Here is a 25,828-nt window from a genome sequence, read left to right as displayed (position 1 = left end):
AAAAATCCATGCTGGCTATAGTATACAGCCACTCTTGTGGCTGTATAATAAATGAACTGTTGATCCATTGCCCTGCCTGTCAGTTTTTCTTGGTGAAAATTTTTTAATGTGGGAGAGATGCTTCACATGAACTACTATGGATTTCAATAAGTAATAGAATATTGGTCTCTGTTTGGTGCCTTTTAGTAATGCATTTTGAGTTTCTCCTTGGGTGTGGGAGGGGGTAGGGGGAAGCAGGGTGCCTGAAGGGATGCGGAATGAATTTCTTGATAGCTTTTAAAAGCCCTATGTTCCCAGAAACCAAAAGGTTCCCAATGGTGAACGCAAATAAGCATCGACTTGCTGGTTTTTTTCTGTTGTTTAAGGGGGACAATGGAACAGAAGTGGTTCATTCTCTTCTTTTGCTTCTTGGTTTCCAGTCTTAGTGTTGTTAGTAAGAGACCCCTTTCATCTTTGTCCCTTAGTCAGTTGCATACATTAGCAAGCAACAATCCCAGTGAAGCTCAGTTCAAAGACAACACCAAACTATGGCTTTGGGAACAAGTTTTTATGCTGATGGGCTCCCTCCTTGCCCTCACACACTCTGCTTCAATTAGAGACTTCTGATTTGATCAAACCATTACGTCTGAACAACGAAATTATGGTTTGTGCTTGCCCTACAAACAAGGATTGTAAATCAGTTTCAAACCATGGTGTGTGAGTCTTGTTTTAGAGGGGAAGTGCAGATCATAGTGTGTAATGGTTTATTCAAACCAGGCAGTAACTAATAAAAAGGGGGTATGTGATGGAAAGAGGGAGCATGCAAGCACATGGTTTGTTCCCATAGCTCCAGACTGTGGGTAGGGTTTGCATGTGGACCAAGGCTGAGTGTACACTACAAGGAGTTCATTTGATCCCAACTCTCCTAAAAACATGTTTCATACAGGTACACTAGCTGGACACTTGTTTGTCAGTTGATAACTTTTATGCATATACTTTAAAAATTTTAATCTTAAGTGGGTATGTAAAAATTATTTTAAAGTTCAGGAAGGTTTATTTTTCCTATGTTGGGCCTACTGCTATATATGTACAGGTTTGCTACTTGCAGTTATTCTCGCCTTCCTGTATGGGTGTAGAGGTGGCAACACATCATCTAGATTGTTTCCAGAGAATAAAAAAAATATTCTCCTATGCAGGAGGCAAGGAAATCCATTTCAGCAAACTGTACTGCTGCTTCTGGTCTTGTTTGAACATAATAAACATGGTTACAGAGATGAGCCCGAGCTTGCACTCTTCTTTCCTGGATCAGCTAGAGGATGTGTTCAGAAGGTTTCATGTCTGTTTTAGGCTAACTGTAGTTCAGTATTATATCCAACCTTATGGTTAGTTTTAACTACTGTGGTTTATGAAGGTGGCTTGTTTCAACTAAACACAGTTAAAATTAGCCACAGTGGAAGGTTCAGACACAGTGCTAAACTGTGATTCATTGAATCATTGGAAGCAAAAACTTCCAGTCTTCTCTTCACGGCCACACCAGGGGGAATAGAAGGAAGTGGAACTGCATGAACCTGAGTCTCATGCACGTAGCAAAAAAACATTGTTGATCATTGCCAGGTAAACCGGACCTCTCCATCCCCTGTGTCTCTATTTATCATTCGTCCCCCTCTTTTTGTTGTTGATTTCTAAAGCATCTCAAATGGTAGGTCCTAAGTGTGAAGTTAAAGGTAAGTAAAACTCTGTCCATAGGCTTAAACTTTGGTCAAAGATAAAAGGGGAGGGTGGTTGAGAAGGGTTACGGTGGCAGTAGTACTACCCAAACCTGCCCTCACCAAATTCTTGTTCATGAGCAAGTAGCCTCAAATTCAACAGGTGGGAAGTAGAAGAAGTTAATTTGCATGGCTTTGATTTGCATAATTTATAGCCTGATCCTATGCATGTTTAATTGTCCACTGTTCAGTTGGACTTCTGGGAATGTGTGCCTAGGATTCCAGCCTTGAGCTGTAACCTTGTACCTTCTTACCTTGAAGTAAACCCAGCTGAACTTGGTGGGACTAACTTCTGATTAGACATGTATAGGACTGTGCAGTTAGGAATGTGGATGCACATGTTATAGCCACTGAAGGTACAAATAATCATGCTGAGGACATTTCCAGTCCTTCCTGCAATGTGTTGACCAGGCTATAACTAATAACGCTCTTGGGAGCACAGCTGCTTTCTTGCACTGTACTTGCAGTACTTGTAAAAATGTCTTTTACAGCACGACTTGGATGGAGCTAACAAATTTATTCTAACTTTGGCTCTGAATAATTTATATTGTGGCTTTGGGTACATTGTAATTTTTCCTGTTTTGTGCCTGTGTGCTTTCCCCTAGAAAATTAAAGAGGAGAACGAGCGGTTATTAAAAGAATATGGCTATTGTATCATGGATAATCATAAGGAAAGAATTGCCAACTTTAAGATTGAGCCTCCAGGTCTCTTCAGAGGGCGTGGCAACCATCCCAAAATGGGCATGCTGAAGAGACGGATAATGCCAGAAGACATCATCATCAATTGTAGCAAGTGAGCATGGAAGATATTGCACGCTAGCCAGGGGAGACTGCTGGTTGCAATGTGCAGCAGCTGTGTTCAAGCTTCTCACCCCGGATAGCCTCTCTGTCAAGCATTAGAATCTATTGTTTCTGTACAGGGCCTCACCTTCAACAGTACCATTCAGGAGTGGAAGGCCAGCACATACCACCTTCAGTGCCAACTGTGAACTTTTCACTGTAATTCACAAAATACTGGCACATCAGTAGTTTGTAAAGTTTTTTTTTAACATATACGAGTAGCAAAATTCAAATGTTTGGATCAGCTTATTAATCTAAATATTAGTGGGTGGTGGTTGCTGCCTTTATATCTTCCTTTGGGAAGCTCAGAGTGGCTTTTGGGGCACTTAGGCAGTCTGCCGACCAGGCCAAGACTTAGATATCGTGGTAGCTCTTGAATCTTAAAAGTAGATGTGGGGAGTACAGCTCCAGCCAGACCAGTGTCCCTGGCATAGTGTAATAACATAGGATCTCTTTTGCCCACTATGCTTACTGTATCAGATCTGTTGAAAATCTTCTGGGGTTCCTTGCTTTCAAACTTGATATTTACATGAAGCTTAAGCAGAAATTTGCAAGAATCAAACCAAATGTTTGCTCTCTTCAGTTTTTCTGCTTGTCAGGCTTGAGGCCTATAAAAATCTGGCAAATCTAGGCAGTTGACATATTGTAACACTCATTTTGATTTATAGTGCTATAAATCCATATTTGGGACTCTCTGAACCAAACAGAAGAGATGATTTTCTAAAATGTATTTTGCTGGTAGTTATAATTTCTTCTGTAGTCTGTTCGGTTTAAACCATTTCTGTGTTCCTGTTTTTCCCCTGTTCAGGGATTCTAAAGTTCCTCCACCTCCACCTGGACATAAATGGAAAGAAGTCCGACATGATAACAAGGTGACCTGGTTGGTGTCATGGACGGAGAATATCCAAGGATCTATTAAGTACATCATGTTGAACCCCAGCTCTAGAATCAAGGTGATAGTTTATCTGAAAACGTGCAGGCTACTTCGGACATGCCCAGTGCTGAATAAAATAGGAATCTGCTTTATTATCAAGTCAACCCATTGCTTCATCTAGCTCTGCACTATCTACACTAACTGCAAGCAGCTGTCCAGGATTTCAGACATGTCTTTCCAAGCCTTGCCTGTAGATGCTGGAATTGTGAACAAGGGACCTTCTGCATGCAAAGCGTTGCTCTACTGCTGAGCTGCAGACCTTAGGGAAGGATGTATTGTTGAATGGAAGATCCAAAGAGTACTTTGTTTCATTTTGTGACTCTTGCTACCAACTTAGTATATCTTAAAAACTTCTTAACCACTTGTGTGCTTCTGAAATAGGAAGCAGCAATCAAGTCAAATAATGTCTGTATAATGGCAATGAGGAAATCTTGAAAAATACTCTAAAATGTGCCCCATCTCTGAACTGGAGCCCTCATACTCTGGAGCAGATTATCATGTTGTTCCTTCTGATTGCCTCTGCAGGGTGAGAAGGACTGGCAGAAATATGAGACTGCTCGGAGATTGAAGAAATGTGTAGATAAAATTCGAAATAATTATCGAGAAGACTGGAAGTCCAAAGAGATGAAAGTGCGGCAGAGAGCTGTTGCGCTGTACTTCATTGACAAAGTGAGGATCTGTCACTCTTCCAGTTTGTGCCTTTTCTATTATCTAGGCAGGGTTCCTGAGCATAGGCTTGTTGAAACCTTGGTCTGAAACTGGTAACTTCTACAGCACAACAGTTTTCTTTGCCAAATGGATTACTTTTCATGGTTGCTTATGGGCTGAGTCAATGTGTATGCAGGCAAAGCTCTGCCCGCTTTCCTCAGAATGTCTCTCAACTCGCGTGTGTACACACTATCTTTTGCAGTGCCATTAAGAAATGGCATCATAAGTGGACAGATCTTTCTACAGCAATTGTTCTGGAGTTAAATGATGATAAATGGGGTATTGATGCAGCATCAGTACCAATAAAGCTGGGTTGCCCTAACTTACCGATAAGCAATGCTCCATGTTAATTTATTAAGACACCTGAACTAGGTACAGATGGGCCCCCAGTTGCCTAAGCAAATTTGAGAACTTGTTTCCTTGTGACAAAGCTTAGTGTATTATTTTAGTTGCATTTGCGAATGCTCGAATCTCAACTTTGGAGTTTAAACTGATAGTTTCTTAGCTCAAAAAATCCTGAAGCAGCTTCGTGCTTGGCTGACCAATGTTAAAAATGCCTCCACCTGTTTTGATTACTATTTGTAACATCTCACTCCTCTCCTTCACTGTTTCATATTTGTAGCTTGCTCTGAGAGCTGGTAATGAAAAAGAGGAAGGGGAGACGGCTGACACAGTGGGCTGCTGCTCTCTACGTGTAGAACATATTAATTTGCATCCAGAATTGGATGGCCAGGAATATGTGGTAGAGTTTGACTTCCTTGGAAAAGACTCCATACGATACTATAACAAAGTCCCTGTTGAGAAGAGGGTAAGGAATTTTTCTTGGGCTGCATCATTTAATGAAAGGCAAGAGGGGAGTCCGAAAAGTCTCCACGTTTTCTGTGAACTTGCTTCACCTTCTGGTGGTTCTTTAGATCTGATCTGGAGTATGCAAAGAGTCCATCTAAAGATAAGAATTTCCCTGCTTGGTCAAACCAAAGGTCCATCTGGTCCAGCATTCAGGTTCCAACAGTGACTCAGTAGATTCCTCCGGGAAGCCCATTAGCAATCAAAAGCAATAGTCCTCCCCTGTTCTTTGTTCCTGGCATCTGATGGGCATATTGCCACTCAACCTGGTGGTTCCATTTAATCTTCATGGATAATGGATCTATATTCAGTTTTCATTCTCTTCGCTATTTCCATAGCACTTGCAGTTTTGTAAATCTCTGTTGTGCTTCTCCCTGCCCCCCAGTTCCTCTGCACCTCAGTGCCCAAACTCTTTGATTTGCCTCTTCCATCAAAGAAGCTTTTGTTACTATTTTGTTTTCACCAGTGATGGATAGTGACCAATATACTCCTATCCCTTCTTAGCAAGATCCACCAGCACATTTCCTGTAAGCCTGTAGAGAACAGTGATCCCTCAGCAATGTGTACATGTAAGCATATCAACATGAATTAGTGAGGAGCACTCTGTACCACCATTGCATCCATCCAGTTTCTTTGTTTTATGCTGTAATGCCTTTCTTCTTTCCTATCTATTTGCTTTGTAGGTTTTTAAGAATCTTCAGTTGTTCATGGAGAATAAGCAGCCTGAAGATGATCTCTTTGACAGGCTCAATGTGAGTACCTTCCATACCAGATACTTGAGAATTAATCTTATAGCACCATAATCTTGATTTTAAAAATAATAAAAAATAAATAAGTCTAAATTCTTGTTGTGGTGATAGTTCCCTTTACAGTGGCTTGGGGGAAGGGCCAGTTTTTCACATGCTGCTTGTGGTGCATCTTAATTTGGAGTTTACTTTTAATGCTGCATCACATTATAATGTGTTACTGTTTTTTATTATTTAACTTGCTTATCCTGTAAGCCGTCCTGAGAACTTTTTTTTTTTATAGGGTGTCCTGCACTGAAAACAAAAATAAGTACCGCAAGCTCAGTTTCAGAGTTCCATGTGCTGTTTGGGGAAGTGTTGTATATAGTCCTAGATTCACATCCTTGTTCCAAAAGGTTAAGTAGATGTCAATACAGAAACGTTCATCTCCTCAAATAGTGAGAATAAGGAGGATTCAAATGCTTAGGTGAAAGGAATTCTGGTGATGAGTGCTGGGATTAATTAATCTCCCCTCCCTGGGTTTTTTTCTACCCCTTAGACTAGTATCTTAAATAAACATCTTCAAGACCTTATGGAAGGGCTGACAGCCAAGGTATTTCGAACATATAATGCCTCTATTACGCTACAGCAGCAGCTAAAGGAGCTTACAACCGGTAAGTACTTTTTGGATTAGGGCATCTTATCATCTTCCTCTCCCTATGTTGATTGTAACACTGATTCAGATACAGATTTAAGAGCCTCTGGCTGGATATTACTTGAGCTGCTCCACAGTTCCCTGTTTGTTCAGAGGCAATTATTTTTGAGCCACCCTGAATAAAGTTGCTATTCCATGGTTAAGTGAAAGCATCTTTAACCACTATAATCAGAGTAATTTGTGCTATACTGAAAGCTATGTTTGTTTCATCTACAGCAAGCAAATGCAAAATTGGAAGTGTTGTTCTTCAATGAAAATTAGTTTCTGGCCCTCAAAATTATGAGGAAAGCCACAGTATATTAGCATTTGGACATCAGGATTAATACAGTTGCAATTTTAAAGCACCACTCATGTATTCTCAAAGTTCTTTTCAACTCCTTTTTGACTGATTGAAGCTGTCTTTCTTTATGTAAGGTGATGGTAGAAGCCAGGTTCATGCCAAGGTTGTGATGGCAAAGTATGTATTTTCAGAATTTTACCATGGAATAAGAAATCTCCATAATCTTTCTATGGCTAATTCTATTTGAAAATAAGTTCCTCCAGAGTGAAACAGAGATGACCACAAATCTGTATTTTACCATGTGGAGGCACATTTATAAGAAGGCTTTCAGGAATCTGGCCCCTCATGGTGACATATCCTTGTAGCATTGGTCATGTAATTTTGCATCACAGTCCTTGAATAATCAACCATGCCTCTGCTCAATTAATGCAAATAATTAACATATTACTTAATTATGATGATAACTTTATTTACAGAGCAGTCTGCTATCATCCAATAAAAAGACCAAAAAATATTTTTTTACAAGCAGTAGAATCCCCTATCAACAGGAAAACTGGTGTCATTCCCAGACAACCTCAGGAATGGCCCTCTCAAAGTTTTTTACAAGGTGGTAGAATATAAAGATGCAGTTAGGCAAGTTTCACTGGACAGAGAGTTCCAAAGTTGCCATTACTGAGTGAGCCCTGTTCCAGGTCTTCATTGCTCTGAATTTCTGAAGAGGAAGGAACTGGAATCTGTGCCTTCACAGCCAACAGAGGAAAAATGCATGGGAAAAGGAGTTCTTTCAGATACACACCTCTAGTCAATTAAGGGTTTGAAAACCTAAACAGCAGCACTTTGAATTCATCCAGGAGCTAGCTGTCAGCCAGTGCCAGGTGGGCAAGAATAGATGCTCACCACATGTCACCCTAACCAAAAGGCAGGCCACAGAATTCTGCAGCTTTGAAGTCATCTTCAAGGGTTCATTGAAACATTTCAGATGGAAAGTTAATAGAGTGTAGGGATAGTATCTATGGCCTGAGATGACATGATACCCTGAATCAGCCTTTACCAATCTGATTCTCTTCAGATGTTTTGTACTACAGCTTCCATAATGAAAGCTATAGTCCAAAACATCTGGAGGGCACCAGGTTGGCAAAGGGAGCCCTAAATCAACCAGGCCAGAAATAGGACAGCTAGCAAAACCACTTGGCAAATAACCTTCTAGAATCCATTTGGTTTCCTTAGTCTCCAGGGGGAAATCATTACAATCCCCTACCCCAGTGGATATCCTGTGCTCCTGTGATACGCACCTTGATCAGATAATCTGTCCATGATGAAGGCAGGTTTGACTCTTGACTCTTGGGCTGTGCCAGATAAGGATACAGGAGGGCCCCACTCATACGGCGGGTTACGTTCCAGACCCCGCTGTAAAGCAGAACCCATTGAATAGAAAGGCACACGATGCCCGAAAACCGCCGTAAAAGCAGAACAAGTGCTGTATGAGTGGGGCTTTAGTCTAATTGTGTCTAATTAAGACCGCTGTATTAGCGAATCACTGTAAAGCAAAGTGCCATAAAGCGGGGCCCTACTGTACTATGTTTGTCCATTTCTTTGCACAACAGTGTGCCTTTTCAAAATCCATTGGTGCCAGCAAGGCGGAGAAGGAATCCAAGAGACAAATGCAAATAGATTGGAGACTGCTGAAATGTAAAGGGTTTATACTGAACACTGGAGCACATACACTAGAATACAAATTGTTGTTAGCATTTTCATAGTTCTTTAAGGTGTTCAAATCACTTCTTAGGTGCTTAGGGAACATAAGAAGCTGCCTTATACCAAGTCAGGGTATTTTTTCATCTGTCCCAGTATTTACTCTAGCATCAGCTCTCCCTGCTCTCAGGCACTGGCCTTTCCAGTCACCTGTTACCTGATCCTATTTACTGCCACGGATTGAACATGAGCTCTTCTGCATGCAGAATATGTGCTGTACCACTAAGCTATGGACCATCCCCAAAACATGTGCTTTTGAGTGCCATTGTTATTCTGAACTGTACTTCTCACCTCTGCTATATGAGATCCTTAACTAGATATGCTGGGTATTGAACCTCAGACCTTCAGCATGCAAAACATGTGCTCTACTTTTAAGCTACAGCCTCCAGTCTCCTTGTAGGTAAGGCACAGCTACCTAAGAGCTGAGCTGCTATTATCTCTTCTGTATGGAAAAAGTGAAATTATCCAACAGGGAACTAGACTTTTCCATACTGAAATGCAAATTTCTTATGTTATTTTTTTAACTTTTCCAGCGGAGGATAACATCCCAGCAAAGATCCTGTCTTATAACCGTGCCAATAGAGCTGTTGCTATTCTCTGCAACCACCAGAGGGCGCCTCCAAAGACATTTGAGAAATCCATGATGACTTTACAGAGCAAGGTAACTGATTGCTTCCTTTGATTAAAAGATTGAGTTCAACTACCTCGGTTTCTTAAGTGATTTGTATCAGGCTCTCCTCTGAAAGTACTTCACTAGTGAAGCTGGTTTCTCTGATTTTTGGGGAGGAGAAACGTGTTTGGTTTTATTACAGAGAATTGTTCTTCAAATCCTTCCTCTTCTCACCAAGCTGTCTTTGCTGTTTCCGACTGAGTTGCGCTAAAGTTAGCTAGTAATATCTATAAAGCCAAGAAGCCAAAAATTTCCCAGAAATACCTTTTGGCTCCACCAGCTCTCTGATATTATACTACATTTTTCTATCCCAATTGACTCCTAAGACAGTGAGCAAGATCCAGAGAGCCCTTTGTATGACCAGAAAGCCCTTTTGTGCAATGACAGTCTTCGTTTTTTGACATTTCCTTCCTCTAGCCGCAATCGTTGTCATTTCCCATGCCATTGTAGGGGGGCCACCAACTCTCAGGGGCAGCTTTTGGGGGGATTATAGGGGGCTGCATCAGGAAGGAGAAAGGTGTAAAAGCCCCTTTGAACAAGGCAAAATTCTGCTCCTGGTTCCATAGATCCCACCTGTTACACAGAGACCCTTGAAGAAAGGTGTAACTTGATTTAGAGGACCACAAGAGGCTCAGCTGTTGATACAAATGCTTGGGAGCTTTCCTGAGGCTTCCCTGGCACATCATAAAAATCAGTGCCCCAGAAAAGCTTTGAGATTGTATTTGAAAGCATCTTGACCAATTGACCTCAGCCAGGACTTAACAGCTCATCTACACAAACAGCAATTCACATGGCAAAACTGTACTTGCACTGTACTGCTTGAGACCTATAGATGGGGAAATCATATGACTGAATGCCTCTTCTGAATGACAAATGCTCCCTGTATCTACAAAATGAAATGGCAGGCAGAAAGGTTCTGTCCTAGACATTGCTTTGATGTTCTCATTTTCAGTATGCAGGGTTATTCCCTCTGCCCCCAACTCCACATTGCCAAATGAAGAAATGTTTGAATGTATAACCCTACTCCCACCTTCAGTTTGAAATAGCTAAGTCCAACATCAGTTTTACCACATGATAAACTATCTGCGTAGACCAGGTCTTATTCTTCTAAAGGTTTCTGTGCAGGTTTCCTTAAAGCAGGCCTGTGAATCTTAGCCTTTCCGGATGTTGTTGGACTCCAGTTCCCATCAACCCCAGCCAACATGGTCAGCAGTCTGGAATGGTGGGAGTTGGAGTCCAGCAACATCTGGAGGGCCAAAGGTTCCCCAGCCTGCTTTAAAGGCTATGGTTTTCTCATGATCTTGTGAACTTAAAGTAAGTTCAGAACCGATAGCTATTCCTGCCCATGGCTTGAGGATGATTGAGGTTTAACCTACAGTCTCAAAGACCCATGATAATTTGCATTATCTGCCTTCCTCCCTGACAAAAGTGCAAGCCTATATAGTTTCAGCTTTTGCTTCTGTTCTTCTCATCTAAATCACCCTTTTACTTTTCAGGTTATTTCTGACAAACATCCTGAGGTCATTGTGGTTAGGTTGGTTTATAGCCTGAGTCTGTTTTATTAATCAGTGGGGTGTTCTTTTTGGCTTTCATAATATCTAACCTGGCTGCTTCAGTTGTTAGGACTGACAGCTTTGATAAAACGATAACGACTTGTTTGCCTTCACTCCCCCCACCCCAACTCACTTGTACCATTATTTTTAGCGGAGCTGAAGAGTCTGTCAGTCACAGCTTAGGTGAATGAACTGTCAGTCTTCAGCTTCAGATCCCTGCTTAGTCTGCCGCAGGTCCTGCAACATCTACTTTTCATTCTTTAGACTAGAGCTTGGATGTTACTGGGCTACAAGTCCCCTCATACCAACCATTGACTATGCTGGCTGGAACTGATGGTACTTGGGAGTCCAATGACGTCTGCAAGGCCGCAGGTTCCCCATCTCTGCTTTAGAGAGAAACCATTATTGGAAGGGCAGAGAAAATTTCCTCACATGACCTAGTACAGTATATCTGAACCTTTAACACTGCATTGGGAATGATGAGAGTTGTAGTCTAGCAATATCTGAAGAGTTCCAGCTACATGGCTTCATAGACTCCTCCCCTAGTCACCAGTTGACAGATTGTATTGTACACTTTGTTTTCTGAATTCCATTATTCTTATGAAGGTTTATTGGCCCTGCTTTGTGTAATTGCACCTTTGAGTCTTTTTTTAACTTTTCCTGAGCCCTGGGTTTTTTCCTAGATGTAATTAAGTTGCAACCCACAGCTTTCCCAGGATTTCTCCCTGTTGGTTGGGAAATTGTTCACTCAAGCCTGCTGGTGGTAGCGTTGTTAGTTAGAGAGACAATCCATGTCCATCTTCCCAAAATAGTCAGATTTCTTTAACTGATTCTCTCCCCCACTGATTGACAACATAGATACATAATTTAGGTTAGAGGTTGCTAAGTTAGTCCTAAAATACATTGGGTGATACCTTCTGTTGTACCAGTTGCATAGGCCATGTAGACAGCTTTTGAGTTGTGCAGAGCTAAATCTCTCCTGAAAGGGGGGAGGGATGTTTACGTATTTGAAATTTGATCTTTTCCTAGCATATCTGATATGATGTAAATGCTAACAACATTTGCGCTCATACTTTTAGGGGCTGGGATTCAAAGTTGGGTTCCAGGAATAGAATTGGAACCAGCAGAGGATCCTGCTGCAGGGAGGCAATTTTTGTTGATTCCCCTCTGCACCACCTCTCATGGTGTTCTGGAGAGTCCTTCAACCCTTTGGAGCAGATTTTCAGGGGGCGCACAAGGAGCTACAGAGGAAAGAGGGGGATGGATAAAAGCCATCTCCTCTTGCCCCTTCAACTGGTGGCAGTGCCATATACGGGGAAACTGCTCAGGGACGCTCCTGCCAGCAGAAGCAGACTTAGGATTCCAGCCAGGGTTTTTTTAGTCTGACAGTGCTCTTGGACTTGTGATACATCAAGTGGTTGCTGGAAGAAACCTTGACTCTTCTCAGGTTGGCATAGGAGGCATCCTCAGAGGGCTGTGTCTCCTGATTCAACCAGGCAATGACACATGACTTGAATGTCCTCACACAAGTGCCTCCTTCAGTTTAGTTCCTACCTTTGCCCAAAGCAGACGTGTTTTCCCCATCTCTTCTTCTTCTCTGCCTTTGTGCTCAGGTTTGCTCTTTGTTTTTTGCATAATCTTTCCTTGCTTAGCCTGTGAAATTCAACATTTGCCTGCTCCTCTACAGATCATGGCACATTTCACTAAGGCATCAGCAACCCTTTCCGCTAACATTGGCATTGTTGACATTGCTGTGCAGCCATATAGTCATTGCCGTCTATATTCACTAGGTATTGCAAGTTGGACCTGTGTGCACCTACAGAAGCAACCTTTGGAAGGAGCATTCTCCAGAACATTCTCCCTCCAGTTTGGACAGCCACTGATTTGTTTGGAACTTGCCCATAGATCTTGCCTAGCTTCGGCATGCCTTTCTATCTCAATGCCAATCTGAGAAAGGAATGTTGGTTCTCTTGCTGTGAATGGGCCTTCTAGGCTGCCATAGGGAGACATCCACTCCCACACCCTAGTCTATTATGATGGCTGCCTATTCATACACTTTATGGCTTCACAGCTTCCATTTCATGCCAGGTTACATCACCTTCCTTTTTTTACTTATCTATCTGTCACTGTTTTGGAATCTACTCTTTGCTTTAAGCTTAGTCATGGATGAAACTGAAGGAGGAGCTCGTATAGACTCTTGTCAATACAAATCTTCAAGTCACTTGTTCCTGCCTTGGGCAAATCGGGAGAGAAAACACTCTTAAGTTGAATGTCTCCCCATGTCAACCTAGAAGGCCCATTCATGGTAAGTGAATCAATGTTCAGCTATTTTCAGCTTGTCAATTTCACTCCTGCCATCTCTTGCTTTCTGTTGGTGTTTTGCCTTTCCTAGATTGATGCCAAGAAGGAACAGTTGGCTGATGCCAAAAGAGAACTGAAAAGCGCCAAAGCTGATGCCAAGGTCCGGAGGGATGAGAAGTCTAAAAAGTAAGTCTGGGTGCCGTGACACACGTGTGTCCAAACATTTCGGTGTGGCACACAGGGTGGGCAACTTCAGCTCAGAGTGAGATCTCTGTTAAAATGGCCCAAATCCTCCTTCTCCTCTGAACAGTCTTCCCTAGGTCAGTAGCTCATTCCACCCAACACCCAAAGCTCCTTCAGATCTGTCGTTAGATTTATGCCAGTAATTGACAAAATTCAAGGAGGATTCACAAGACCCAAACTGGGAAATGTGTTGCGAACTGGAGGACTGGCTAATTTGGATGTTTTAGTTGCATGCATTGACCTTGTAGATCGGGGTGATGGGCCAGATCCAGCCTGCTAAGCTGCTTCAAGTGGCACACTAGACCCTAGTAAAATTGGGCACCTCTTCTGCCTCTGGCACAGCATCTTGTTGAGAGGTGTTTGCATCCAGGAAACAGTAAGGAATGCTTCTTCCTGTTCCCTGAGTCTAAGATCATCTATCAATAGTGCAGCACCAGAGGTAGAAGAGGCTCCTTTGAAAGGTAAGCAGATGGGGCTTTGGAGTAATCGCAGCACTGGGATCAATCTCTAAAGAGCAGAGAGCTATTTTCCTTTCCATCACATTGCTGGGCCAGGAGGAGAGGAAGCACTCCTCCCAGCGCTGCAATGAGGAAGACAACTTCATGCCCTGCCTTGGCTCCTCTGCTGATCATCAATAGAAGAACAGGAGAGAGGCTGTCAGAATGTACCTGTATGTGTGGTGAGTGTATATATGCATGCACATGCATGTGTTGGCCATGCCCGCTACTGTCATGCTGTCCTTGTAGGGGTAATCTCTTCACATTTCTGACCTTGAGCAATTTTTGCCTTTGCACTGCTCCTTGAGGGCTAGATATGTTGTTTTTCTTCTCCTAAATGAATGCTCAGACATACAAGAGCCCACATACAACATGCCTCTGGAACTGCATGCCATTTCTGAGTTGGCAGCACTTTAGACTTCTTAGTTCTAGGTAAAGGGGCACATTGGAACCTCTACAATGATGGTGAGACTTTGAGGCATCTCTCCCGTGAGCATTGAGGAGTGTCAGGTGCTGCTGGTTCAAACAGCAACTCACACACTTCACCTGACCTGGCAGTACTACCTCCATTTTAGTCCTGACAAGTTGTTCTGCCCAGCCTAACAGTGGTATACAAGACACTACTTCAGAACTGACAGGTCCCAGAGGCCAGATTGAATCAGCTGGTTGGAACCACCAATTCACCTACAGTTTTCTAACATTTTGGCCTTTCCTAGGTGTTCACACTCCCAACAGTGGAACTATGCAATAGACCAGATGTGGGGCATCTTTGGTCTCCAGATGTTGCTGAACTACAGCTCTCATCAGCCCCAGCAATGAGAGTTGTAGTTCAGTGACAACTGTAGGGCCAAAGGTTCCCCACACCTTCAATAGACACTCAAAGAACAAGTTAAAAGTAAACAACTCTGGTCTTTCTAGCCTGCTGCAAACATTTTCCACTTTTAATATAAGAAAATGATGACCGTTCCCTTCTCAGTTCAGCATGGAGTTAACTGATATGCAGCTAAGCATGTAGCCTGTTCCATTCCATGTGAGTGGATCCCCCATCCCCCCTCCAATTTTGGGGACTAGTGCTTTTTAATATGTTCATAAATTTTCTGGAGTTAGGGGTGAGCAGGGTGCTAATGGTACCAAATTATTCAGGGTGGTAGAACAAATGGGGAGTGTGTAGTGCTCCAAAAGGATCTCTCCAAACTGGGGGAACTCCCAAAATGTAAATACAGATCAGGTGTGCTGTAGAGATTAGATTTAACTTTAAATCAGATATCTGGGGGTTCAGATGCCAAAAAACTGTATTTCTAGTACTCAAAAGAATTAGAAAAGAAATGAAAAGCTGGAAATCTCAGAATGGACCCATGTTAGGTAAAATAGTTATGATTAAAAATGTAAATCCTTCTCAAGCTCCTGTTCATGGTTCAGGTGCTTCCTGAAACATGGCAAACTTCTGTTAACAACATTATATTTCAGAATAAAAGGGCCAGACTTGGTTGTGATTTACTATACAAAAGGACAATGCATGGGGGGAGGGGAGTTTCACATTTGAAAAAAAACATTATGAAGCTGTGTTGCACCAATTACTTTATCTGTTACTGGATAATAAAAACAAGGCTTGGCTGGAGATGGAACTTTCAGACTCAAAAGATACCCCTTTGCAGGTTCACAACATTTCCTTCTCACAGACTCTCATACAATTGCACAACCCTTCAGTTCATTCACAAGGTGCACATTTATGATACAGAAGATATGGCAATCTAAACTGAGCCTTGGTTTTGGGTGCAGAAAATGATTCAAGGGGTTTGGTTTGAAAGATACAGTCTACATTAACAGAAAACACCACAGGAAATATGGTCTGCCTTAGAGCAGTTTGAGAGAGGGGAGGGAGGAAATTTCACCTTGTCACTGGGATAGCATCTGGAAGATGAAACAGCTGTGATCTCTTTCTGCATACATCAGAGAAAATTCATTAAAAGCAGTCCACAGATGGTATCTACCCTGGTGAGATTAGCACATGTGGTAGGTAGTGTCTCCAAAGTGTTGGAGAGATTGCAATTAATGGGACACTTATATTCATCTGAGGTGGGAGTGTCCGGAGGTAGTGAGATTATAGGATGAGATAACTTGAGTTGATCAACCCCATTCCTGGGCAAGCAATTGTTAAAAGACTGAAATTAATGCTACTTTCACTGTGTTTATTTTGGGGGTCAGAGGGAACATAATATTTAAGGACTTTAATAGATTCATATTTGTCTGTGCCAGACCTGTGGTAATACAATTGCAGAAGAGCAATAGGACTCCTGCTGTAGATCTCAGATATAAAATTGTCATTGCAGAGAAGCTTACACATTGAATTCATGCCATCAAGGGACAGGTAAAACAGGCATCTTTTTGCAGAATGGAGTTGTTTAATATTTTATAGTAAGAAGACAGTTAGTACACTTGCAGCCCTATAAGCTTCAATTCAGAAAAATAATTCAAGTATTGGGAAATTATCAACTGATGTTTTCTGCCTTGACAACAACATCCCTTTAGCTGATGAATATGATAATGCTGATATACTTCAGCTGTCATGCCATTGTAGTTGTCAGGTCTTCTCTTTAGCCTAGAGTTTTATTTGTTTACTGGTGTCTCTGATACATGTAAATACTTGTGATTCTCAATAAAATAACTGGGGGAGGGATGAGCATTAAAATGGCAAATGTTCAATGTAAATAATTTAAAGTGATACATATTGGGGCATAAAAAATCCAAACTTTACTTACACATTGGTGAGGCCTGAACTGGCATTGACAGAAAGGGAACTTGGGATGGTGGTGACTAGCTCAGTGAAAATGTTGACAAAATGTTCAGCAGATGTGAAAAAGCTGAATGCATGCTAGGGTTTGTTAGAAAATGGATTACAAATATAACCACCAATATCGTAATGCCTTCATACAAGAATAGCTTACTTAGTGCCCTCCAAATGTTGTTGGACTACAACTCGCATCATCCCTGACGGTTGACTATGTTCACTGAGACTGAGGGGAGTTGGAGCACAACAACATCCGGGGGGGGGAGTACCAGCTTAGCTGCTACTGCTTTAAATAAATCTGTGGTGCAACCACACTTGTACCACTATGTACAGTTCTGATTGCCATATCTCAAAAAAATATTGTAGAGTTGGAAAAGGTGTAGAAAAGGGCAGCCCAAATGATCAAGCATGTGGAGCAACATCCTTATGAGGAAAGGTTACAACATTTGGGGGATTTTTAACTTAGAAAAAGTAAGGGGGAGACATGAAGTGTGTATAAAGTTATGATTAACGTGGAGAAAGTAGATAGAGATGAGTTTTTTCTTTCCCTTGTATGAGACTAGGGCATGGGGTCATTCGGTGACGCTGAGTGTTCAGAGATTCAGAAAAGACAAGAGAAAGTACTCCACACAGTGCAAAGTTAAACTATAGGATCCACCAGTGACTGCCAGTCATGATGGCTGTATACTTCCTGCAAGATCAGAAGCAGCATGACTCTGAATACCATTCGCCAAGGAGCAAGTGAGGGAGAGGGCTATTGTGTTCATGGCCTGCTTGCAGGCTTCCTGTAGGCATCTGGCTGGCCACTATGGGAAATAGGATACTGGACTAAATAGGTGTTTGGTCTGAGCCAGCAGATCTGTTCTGATGTTCTTTTCCCATCAAAGAACAATGTGCTGAAAAGCCATTTATAGTTACCTGCTGATATTTTTTTCTTGCCCCTTATAGGACTGTAGAAAGTAAGAAGAAAGCAGTACAAAGAGTTGAGGAGCAACTGATGAAGTTGGAGGTCCAGGCTACAGACCGAGAGGAAAACAAGCAAATAGCCTTGGGAACCTCCAAACTAAATTATCTGGATCCTAGAATTTCTGTTGCCTGGTAAGCTGTTGCCTGGAGAAGAAATTGTAGGCCCCATCACATTGTCTTCCTTCAGTCTTTGAAAGGAAAATAGGCAGCAGTTCTGCTGGGATGGATTTTTGTAGTTTGACTGACATGGGGTAGGTGAGCCCCTCTATGCTGTAAGGCACTGGTGGGGGATTTGATCTGGCTGGCAGGCCTCCCTTACTTCTCATGGGCCCAGTTTGACAGGTGGGTTGGGTTGCCCAACGGTCAGTTTCCTGACATCACAGTGACATCAGGTGATGATCTTTGGGACTTTAGAGCACCATGCAGGACTTTCACATTGCCAAATCCGTTAGCTGTTGTCAGAATTTGCACTTCCTTTGGGAAGACAAGGGATGTACACACTAGAAGTGACAGGCATAGGTAACGTGCAATCAAGAGAGACTGATAGATGTAGCTCTGACTGTCCTGTACCTTTCAGACAATGGGTGAAAAATATATTTAAGTGTTCTTCCATTTCTATTTTTTATTTTAAAAAAACTCTTCCATGTGCAAAAGTAACATGTTGGGGAGAAGGATTCTAGCTTAGCTGCAGGGTTTATTATGACAGAATATTTAAATAGGTGATTCCTCACCTACAGTCTGAAATGGTACAGTCCATCCAGTTAGCATTGTTACCACACACATTCACTGCTTCTTTTGTGTAGCCAACCTCATGGATGCTTGAATGTAAACTATAAATAATGTTGATAATGCATCTGGTTATAGCCACAAACCTCTGAACTGATAGAGCAACATAAGACCATAGGGCAGGGTGGCTTTGCTACTGTAGTCTCATGACTTGGTGAAAACGCACTGTTAAGAAGCTAGGCTGTCAGGATAGTGTTTGGTTTTTGCAGATGCATGCTTGAGTGCCTGCATGCACGCACACTTCTGTCCAGTAGGTGCGTTTGCAGAAGTTTGACTTTAATAGATTTATTTAAAGATCTATAACTTGCCCTCCTAATGCCTGTGCAGTAATGAGAGTGGCTTATAATAATTTAACATCACAATGTCATAAAGTACAACAATAAAAATATATTGCTCCAGTATTGCGGGTTTGTGTGTGTGTGGTAATTCACATAAGCAATGGGTACAGACAGTAGAGTTACTGCAAAATTTTGCCAGAACATCACATAGAAATCTGCTCTTCATCTTAAGAAAGGTTGGACTTACTAGGCTCTTATCTTCTTCATTTTCCATCCATACATTGTGCATATGGAGTGGGAAGTGAGACCACACCTGCTGTCCCCATTCTAACCAGTCTACTGAGTGCATGGATGAAGGAGGGCAGGGCTGGAAGGCATACAGATGATGGCGCTGAGGTCAGCCTGCACAGTCCACCTTCCCTGCTATGTGGTCGGTGTATGCATGGAAGGTGAATGAGAGAACAGCTCTACTGTGCCAAACAACTGGTCTTTGGGACCTTCAGAGTGTGTATCTGTTGCTGTTAAGTATTTTTCATTTTCTCTTTCTTCCTCTCTGCAGGTGCAAGAAATTTGGAATACCTATAGAGAAGATATATAACAAAACCCAACGGGAGAAATTTGCCTGGGCAATTGATATGGCAGATGAAGACTATGAATTTTAACCTGGTTTTAATGGGCTGGATTTAATGAAAGAGAAGGGGAGTAGCCTGGTTTTAGGGAGAATGATAAAACTGTGAGCCTTACTTGTCCTTTATATGGGGGGGAGCGTTGGGAGGGGAAAGTTAGCGTCTGATAAAATACCCAACATCTTTGAGAGAAGATAGGCCTGGAAATATTATAGAGTTGCTGAGCCAGTTGTCCTATGGACAACGTATTTAAACCTGTTTCAGAAACCCAAATTCTAGCTGTATGGTTTGTGTTTTTATCTCTGGAGGGAGGACAAGTGGATGGGGGAATTTGTTAACCTTCTGCCAGGCAAATTCACCGTTACACTGAGGAGCTTGGAAATGAAATCATTAGCTACTGTATACAAAATCCAATGAGATATTGGTGTGTTTTTACAGTTAGGGTTTTGCAATAACTTCTATATTTTAATAGAAAATGGACTCCCTTAATTTCCCGCCCCCTGTCCCCTCATTAATTTAACACAACTTAAGCCCTCAGCACACTGTCTCTGGCCACAACGGTCGTGATGGAAACACCTAGTTTTCCTTTTTACTTGCCGCCATCATGGTATTGAAAACCTATAATAAAAACACAACATCTCTTCAAAGCAAAGCATGATGGGAATATCCTTCCTGACTTGAGTGTTATTTTCTTTTTTCTTTTGTGTTAATGTGAATTTTTGCTACTATTAATTATTTTAAAATATTTAAACTTTTTTTCTTGATCTTAAAGATCATGTAGATTTGCAGAGGGTAGGAAGGAAAAGGCTGTGAGGGTTAATGCATTATGAGTACAAATAAATTGGTGACAAAATGTTTTCCCATCATACTTTGTTCTGAGTACATAATATATATATATATAGATAGATATATATATATCAGAAATATCCACATTTGTGGGTTTTGTTTCCCTTTTTTGGCAGGTTTTTTTCTCCCCCCTTTTTTAAAAAAAGAAACCTCCGCCCTCCTCTCTTTTACTTGAAAGATTTTATTATGTAAAAAGAACTTTCACAGGTCAATAAAATTTTGAGGGAAGTGAGCTTTGGTCCAAAAAAAAAAAAGGAAAAATAATCAAGATTTTAGGGCTTTTTATTTTTTTTTTCTTTTGTAATTGTGTACAAAAATTTAAAAAAAATTAAAGCAGAATTTTAATGTGAACCCTTTTTTGCTATAATCCATTAGTTTTAGAGGCATTGTTAGCTTAGTGTGGTGCAAAGACAAGTTTCCCGCAGTCTTTCCTCAACAAGTATCTTCTATTTTTATCATGAATTCCCTTTTAATCAACTGTAGGTTATTTAAAATAAATTCCTACAACTCAATGCAATGCCAGCATCTGTGTGTTCTTGTACCCAAAGAGGCGAATGGCTGGCTGCAGGCCAATAGCTGTAAAGTGATGCTGTGGGGGAGGTGTCAGGATGAAATGCCTGAGGAACTGTGGTCTGGAGGTACAGTGAAGATCCTTTGTGGCCTTCTGCACCATAGACATTGACAGCCAAATTGTAGACGGCCAATTCTCTGAATAATTTTGTATATGGCTTGCGTGTTGGATCCTATATAGCTTTCAAAGTGCAGCCTGTGTCTGTGGATCTCTCTCTGCTTCTACCCACATTATTCTTCAGGGCTGGTTTCTGTCGCTCTTCTCTCGAAGCAAATCATTAAGAATAATTGTTTATTGCACTGCATTCTACACTTTTTCTGGAGATCAAGCCATTTGCTTTCTTGGCTTGCAAAGGTTCAGAACTGTTGAGCATATTTACTGGGAAGAAATGCCATTGCTTCCAAACAGTGCATCTTCCATGGGTCTTATGTTCAAGTTAAATGTGTTTTGAGAGCTAAAACCTTTTCTTACATACAGTACCAGATGGTATTAATTCACACTACAAAACCAGTTTTGACAAGGGTAAATGGTATTTCATCTTGGGGCTTTGCACAAAAGACACATTTTCACTTTTCTTCAGAAATTGGGACATTTGACATCTGGTACACTAGAAGCCCCAAGGAACTGAAGCCTAAAATCCCACTGTTGTTCACAGATATGGATAAATGAAAAGATTGACCACACAGATCTAAACACAACACAGGAACTGAAATGTTTGAATCAACCTTAATTCTCTTTTGAGCACTGTGTTTTTGTTAAGGTGCACATATAAGGCACAAAATGAAGTGGAACAAAAAATTAATATACATGTATTGTAAAACCAGCAAAAAAATCAGTAATAAAATTCTACATACAGTAATAAGTCAATGCCCTTACAAGATGAAATACAAACTACAGCCAAACGCGTTTCGACAAGAGTCTTCTTCAGTGGCCTTGTGTTTTAATAGACATACACTACAAAGGCAGAAGATAAAAACATATTTAAACATTAATTACTCATGATGAGTGTCTCTGGGATATTATAAGCATATTCACTACTGGAGGAGTAAACTCCACAAGTGTCATGCACCTTTAGGCCCAGTAGTGAATATGCTTATAATAACTTGGCTGATAAGGCATTGAAACTAAAGCAATATGTGTAAGATGAATGTATAATGTTGGTGAAATTTTGTTGCTATTTTTTGAAATATTCCAACAGGAAGAAATGGTATGTGTCAATGGCGAAATCTTTGCTTTACTAATTATTGTTACTGTGATTATTGCATTTCATTAAAATTTAATTTTAAAACTTTTTATACAGAGATTTTCCTTCTTTGAACTGCCATTGTATCAGTCTTTATCCATGAAGGTTATATACAAGTAGGTTCACAATACCCTCCTAAAACAGCTATTTTTTTTAAATCGAGAGACGCTCATGAGTCATTAATGTTTAAATATGTTTTTATCTTCTGTAGCGTATGCCTGTTAAATCACAAGGCCACTGAAGAAGACTGTTGCCGAAATGCATTTGGCTGTACTTTGTATTTCATCTTGTATGGGCATTGATTTATTACTGTATATAGAATTTTATTACTGATTTTATGCTGGTTTTACAATACACATGTATTAAATTTTTGTTTCACTTTATTTTGTGCTTTATGTACTAGCAGAAACCAGTAATGATTTGAAATAAATGCTGTTGAAAGTTAAAGAGGAAAGCACAAAAACAGGACTACAGCTGAACATCAAGCAGACTTAAAGTAATAATAACAGAAGATTTATGTATGTAACTTTAAAGTTGACAATGAGGACATTGAACTTGTCAAGGATTATCAATACTTTGGCACAGTCATTAACCAAACGAGACAATAGTAAAAAAATTAGAAGGCTAGGACTGTGGAGGGTAGCTATGAGAGAACTAGAAAAGATCCTCAAATGCAAAGATGTATCACTGAACACCAAACTCAGGATCATTCAGAACATGGTATTCCCGATCTCTACGTATGGATGTGAAAATTGGACGGTGAATAACCAGGTAAGAGAAAAATTAACTTATTTGAAATGTGGTGTTGGAGGAGAGCTTTGCAGATACCAGGGACTGCGAAAAAGACAAATAATTGGGTGTTAGAACAAATTAAACCAGAACTATCATTAGAAGCTAAAATGATGAAACTGAGGTTATCATACTTTGGACACATCATGAGAAGACATGATTCACTAGAAAAGACAATGCTGCTGGGAAAAACAGAAGGGAGTAGAAAAAGAGGAAGACCAAACGAGATGGGTTGATTCCATAAAGGGAGCCACAGACCTGAACTTAGAAGAACTGAACAGGGTGGTTCACGACAGATGCTGTTGGAGGTCGCTGATTCATAGGGTCACCATAAGTCATAATCAGCTTGAAGGCACATAACAACAGTACATTGTAACTCTCTTTTGAGCACACACATCTAAACACGAAGCTGTCAAATCTTGGGCAGCAGAGTTTGCTGTGTTACAGATTCCAAATGGCTTTCACAGTTGCATACTAAGGGCATGGTGTTTGGTACTCATTTATTCCAAGTGAATTGGACATGACAGCAGCCCCTTACCCTCATTTCATCCTTGTTTCAATCTGATTCAAACTGGAGACTGAAATTGATGTTTCAAGATCACACATCATTTGAACAAGCCCTGAAAAGGAAACAATTGTCACAGTAAGGAGACTTGTATGTATTCTGGGTTCCTGCCTTTCTTGCAAATTCCATTTACGCAAGGAAAAACTGACCCTGCAGATGGAATAAATTCTTATATATGAAGTATATTTATGTTTGCTTTGTTTAATCATTTTGCTTAGCATTTCATAAACGGCATAGAGTAACCTCAATGGGACAGATGGAGGAGGTATGAGAAGAAACTAGGAACTATAGATGATAAGACTGTACATCTCTTGACTACTGGAACTCTGGGTTGCTTTGATACATTTTAATAAGGGTTTCAGTGTACTTGCCTTATCTCAATAATTCTTCCAATAGTTGTATAAGGTAGGTCAGTATTTTCATAATGCAGATGAGACAATTTAAGCCTTATTGGGGCATTCTTCCTCAACCAACCAGGGTTCTAAATGACATAGGGGAACCTACATGCATATAGCAGGCTCCCCAGTTCAGACCCTCCTTGTGGATTTCAAATTGATCTTCTCAATACTTCTATGTATTTAAATATATCCTGCCTTTTCCAAGCAAGGTACAACAGGGATACAGTTTAAATAAGTTAAAGTTAGCCATAAACTCAGAACAACTTAAAATTAGGTTCTGTGGGCACTGCAGTTATTGGTGGTGATTTTAATGTATAAATGTCTTTATGTCTATTGTTCATTGTAATTTTATACTTCTGATTGTACGTCGCCCAGAGTGGTTGGATATCCTCCCAGATGGGCGACTAATAAATCCAATAAATAAATAAAATAAAATAAATAAACCCATAGAAGGTGATGGGACAACAGAGGAAGTAAGACCAGGAAGTGGGGCCCTGTTCTCCTTTGTCACATGATGGTAATTGTGTGAGGGCAAGACACCCAGATAGGGCTATAGTGGTTTGCCTAAAGCCACTTTTATGGCCAAGATGAAATTTGAACCAGTGACTAAACAGGTCACGTTCTTTGCTACTGCTGTACTAGATTCCACTTTGCGCAGCATGCAGAGCACCATGGTGGTAATTAATCACATTGAACACTGGGCTAGCAAGTGGCATTGTACCCTTTTTAACTTTAGTGAGAGCTGCAAATAGTAAAGTCCTCTGCAAACACCTTGTTTCTCCAAAATGGGAACAAAGTTGCCTAGTTTAGACATGCTTTCTATTTATACATGCTCCCCCCACTGACTCCAACCTCATCCCATTTTAATCAAATTATTCTGTGCCTAGGTTATTGACAGGAAGCTTGGAACCAAGACTGTGATCTCAGGGGACAGTGTTTCCCATTAGGAGTTCCCTCCTTTTGTCTGCATTTAAGACAAGAAGGAAATCCAGTGTTCCAAGGCCTCTCAGAACAGTGATGCATGGCCCATGGTAGGAACAATGCTGCCAAATGGGAGATAGCAATGGGCTAGGAAAATCTATCCAGAAATAGTTTAAAGCCAGCATCTTGCTTAGCTTCAGATCTGATACAAACCATTAAGTTGTTTCCTTATCATTTGTAATGTAGAAATACATATCTTGTAATTTGGTCAGATAAGATCAGAGGGATCAATAATATTTTAGATAAATGTTTGTTTTACTTTGACATTACTTGAGACACTTTCTGATCCCATTCCAGTTGTGAACAAACATTTTTCAGCCCCTTAAACATTTGACAGAAGTCCTGAATCTAAACATTCCATGTTGAAATTTGCTATTTTTGAATACAGCCCTACTTGGAGATACTAGGGATTGAATTTTGTAACTTCTGCATGCCTTACCTCGAAAGGGTGGTGGTGGGGTGGGGGGAAGAGAATGAGGAAAACATGGTAGGCCTGGCAGCCTTCAGAAAGACAACTAAGGATGCTGGCAGTTCTGTTGCTGCTCAGGCAGTCTTTGAGCTGTTCAATCTGTAATGAATTGGTCAGACTGACACACTGGTTGAAAGCCATTAATACAAACTTGGGTGAAGGTTTACAAACTCCTTGGGTGTCCTGATCCTTCTGGGCTGAAAGCTCCAGTAAAACCTCCAACCATCTGCACTAATGGCACTACAATGGAGCCAGGTTCAGACCAGCAGTACCCACAGTTTTCCAGCTGCCCTGATGGTAAGTACAAGGAAGTATGGCGCCTTGTCCATCCTTCGTTTCCCGGTGCTGTACCCTTCAGTTCCTGGTGATGATGGGAGAGCTGCAACTGTGATTAATAAAAACAGTAATGGTTATGAATCTCTGTCTTGCGGCCGAATACAAAATGCACTGCTGTTCCACGTTAATATTTTGTATGTCCCTGATGAGGCTCTAGCTCAACCTTTGCCAATATGGTGCCCGCCAGAGGTTTTGGACTGCAGTTGTATATATAAGAATACAGATTTTTCCTGTATAAATAGTATTTGTCTCTCTAAATACAGGCATACCCCACTTATCGTTGCTTCACTTAACGTCTCCTCGCTATAACGTACATGCTCCATATGCCTGTATTTCTCCAGAAACGCAGCGCAGCAGCAAAGGCTTTAGCAGGTGGG

At 41.0% G+C, this 25,828-nt stretch overlaps 1 protein-coding gene and 1 long non-coding RNA gene across 2 annotated transcripts in view; one reads left to right on the top strand and one right to left on the bottom strand.

Annotated features, from left to right (window-relative positions):
• TOP1 (DNA topoisomerase I) overlaps nucleotides 1-20,611 on the top strand; it is a 134,672-nt gene extending 114,061 nt beyond the window's left edge. Inside the window, exons 12-21 of the mRNA XM_061631492.1 lie at nucleotides 2,351-2,538; nucleotides 3,394-3,538; nucleotides 4,045-4,188; nucleotides 4,850-5,035; nucleotides 5,757-5,825; nucleotides 6,358-6,472; nucleotides 9,079-9,206; nucleotides 13,161-13,255; nucleotides 17,546-17,695; nucleotides 19,187-20,611. Of these exons, the coding sequence (XP_061487476.1) occupies nucleotides 2,351-2,538; nucleotides 3,394-3,538; nucleotides 4,045-4,188; nucleotides 4,850-5,035; nucleotides 5,757-5,825; nucleotides 6,358-6,472; nucleotides 9,079-9,206; nucleotides 13,161-13,255; nucleotides 17,546-17,695; nucleotides 19,187-19,289 (1,323 nt within the window). The 3' untranslated portion in view covers nucleotides 19,290-20,611. The remainder of the gene's footprint in view (nucleotides 1-2,350; nucleotides 2,539-3,393; nucleotides 3,539-4,044; nucleotides 4,189-4,849; nucleotides 5,036-5,756; nucleotides 5,826-6,357; nucleotides 6,473-9,078; nucleotides 9,207-13,160; nucleotides 13,256-17,545; nucleotides 17,696-19,186) is intronic.
• Nucleotides 20,612-22,476: 1,865 nt separating this feature from the next.
• Nucleotides 22,477-25,495, bottom strand: LOC133387208 (uncharacterized). The gene is made up of 3 exons (XR_009763413.1): nucleotides 25,086-25,495; nucleotides 22,961-23,322; nucleotides 22,477-22,747 (listed from the first exon to the last, which is right to left on the bottom strand). It is a non-coding gene; the product is annotated as an uncharacterized LOC133387208 (long non-coding RNA).
• Nucleotides 25,496-25,828: the final 333 nt, after the last annotated feature.

This window comes from Rhineura floridana, chromosome 6, assembly GCF_030035675.1.
Source record: "Rhineura floridana isolate rRhiFlo1 chromosome 6, rRhiFlo1.hap2, whole genome shotgun sequence".
Lineage (NCBI taxonomy): Eukaryota > Metazoa > Chordata > Lepidosauria > Squamata > Rhineuridae > Rhineura > Rhineura floridana.
The sequence above is the reverse complement of the archived record's forward strand: the minus strand, read 5'-3'. Positions and strand labels throughout refer to the sequence as shown.